The 1,917-nt window shown below is 67.0% G+C and overlaps 1 protein-coding gene across 1 annotated transcript in view; it reads right to left on the bottom strand.

Annotated features, from left to right (window-relative positions):
- The window catches only part of SEMA6B (semaphorin 6B), a gene marked incomplete at its 3' end in the record, with an annotated part of 60,514 nt that overhangs the window by 2,623 nt on the left and 55,974 nt on the right, over positions 1–1,917 (bottom strand). The window contains exons 11-12 of the mRNA XM_019473325.1: positions 1,320–1,469; positions 110–304 (exon numbers count right to left, since the gene is read on the bottom strand). Of these exons, the coding sequence (XP_019328870.1) occupies positions 110–304; positions 1,320–1,469 (345 nt within the window). The remainder of the gene's footprint in view (positions 1–109; positions 305–1,319; positions 1,470–1,917) is intronic.

The raw sequence follows: 1,917 nt of genomic DNA, 5'->3' as shown, positions 1-1,917 counted from the left end.
CCCGTCCGTCTCTCCATCCACCCACCCATCCAACCACTCGCCCACCCATCCACCCACACATCTGACCACCCCCACCCACCCCCCTCCCTCCTGACACCCCAGCACCCACCTCCCGGGGTGGTAGGTCTCAAACTCCTCCAGGAAGACGCTCTGGCTGCCGGGGGGGGCGGGCGCGGGGCTGGTGCTGGCGTTGGGCTGGATGAGGAACTTGAGTACGGTGCCCGTGCTGGAGCCCAGGAAGACCACGGTGTGGTTGCCCCACGGCCCCGCTGTGTTGTCCACCACGATCTTGCGGAGCTGGTACCTGCGTGGTGCGAACGGAGCAGGCGTTGGGGTGTGCGGGAGCCCGCGTGTCCCCAGGAAGGGGGAAACTGAGGCAGGGTGGCGGGCTGGGACCCCCCGAGGGGATGGACAGGCTGCGGCTGGCCCTGAGCAGGGAGTCCCCAGGGAGCGCGAGGGGCCGTGCAGATCCCAAATGGAAACTAGTCCAGATCCCGGCCAGGACCCAGCCCAGATCCCACCCAGGAACCCACCAGACCCATCCCAGATCCCACCCACGACTCATCCCAGATCCCACTCAGGATCCTGCCCAAATCCTGCCTGGACCCAGCCTGGATTCCACCCACATCCCAGCTGGGACCCAGCCCAGACCCCACCAAGGAACCAGCCCAGATCCCTCCAGTCCCTTGGCGGGATCCCAGCTGGTCCCCAGCCCCACGTCCCCATACCCAGCCTCGTGTCCCCCTCCCCAGCCCTGCATCCTTGTCCCCAGCCTTGGGTCCCTTGTGTCCCTGTCCCCAGCCTTCTGTCCCTGTCCCCAGCCTTCTGTCCCTGTCCCCAGCCCCACATGCCCGTCTGCAGACTTGTGTCCCTGTCCCCAGCTTCGCGGCCCCAGCCCCAGCCTCGTGTCCCGGTCCCCAGCCCTGCGTGCCCATCCTCAGCCTCGTGTCCCCGTCCCCAACCCTGCGTCCCCATCCCCACATGCTCGTCCCCAGCCCTGCGTCCCCGTCCCAGCCTCGTGTCCCCAGCCCTGCGTCTCCATCCCCAGCGCCGCGCACGCCCCGGCTGCCCTGCCAGCAGAAGGCTATGGCCCGAGAGCGCCGCTTGATTAATTCCCCATCAAGCAGCAATTAAGGCCGATTTAATTAGGATGAGACAATCTCGACTGCAAAGTTTATGAGATTTATCAGGTCTCCCGGTGCTCTCCCGGCGCTGGCACGCACGTGCAAGGGCCGCACGAGAGGTTCCGGCCAGCACCCACCAGCACCCACCAGCCCCCCCGTCCCTCCCCGGGCCAGATCCTGCCCCGGGGTGCTCACCGACTCATGGTGCGGAGGATCCAGGGTGCGTTGCCCAGGGATGGCACCGCCTCGTCCATCAGCGGGTGCGTCTTGACAAAGTTGAGGATCTCGTCGGGGAAGGTGCTGGAGGAGTTGTAGCGCATCCCCGGGGACGCGCAGCACCCGGGCCTGCGGCCGCGGCACGGCTCAGCGTCCCCATGGCCACGCTGGCCTTGTCCCCAGCCCTGTCCCCAGTCCTGCCTGTCCCCAGCCCTGCCACTACCAGCCCTGCCTGTCCCCAGCCCTATCCCCAGCCCAGCTGATACCAGCCCTGGCTGTCACTGTTCCTGTCCCTATCCCTGTCCCCACCCCTGCTGGTACTGGCCCTGGCTGTCCCCAGCCCAATCCCCGTCCCCATCCCCTCTACCCTTCCTGCTGGTGTCAGCCCTGACTGTCCCTGTGCCCATCGCTGTCCTTTTCCCTGTCCCCACCACTGTCCCTGCTAGCACCAGCCCTTGCCCACCCCATCCTTGTCCCCGTCCCCATCCCTGTCCCTAACCACCCTCCCTGCTGGTACCAGCCCTGATCATTCCTGTCCCCATCCCTGTCCCTGTCCCCATCCCTGTCCCTATGCCCA

The sequence above is a fragment of the Aptenodytes forsteri genome, unplaced genomic scaffold (genome assembly GCF_000699145.1).
Source record: "Aptenodytes forsteri isolate BGI_AS27 unplaced genomic scaffold, ASM69914v1 Scaffold471, whole genome shotgun sequence".
NCBI classification, from domain to species: domain Eukaryota; kingdom Metazoa; phylum Chordata; class Aves; order Sphenisciformes; family Spheniscidae; genus Aptenodytes; species Aptenodytes forsteri.
Note: the sequence above shows the minus strand (reverse complement) of the source record. Positions and strands in the feature narration are given on the sequence as shown.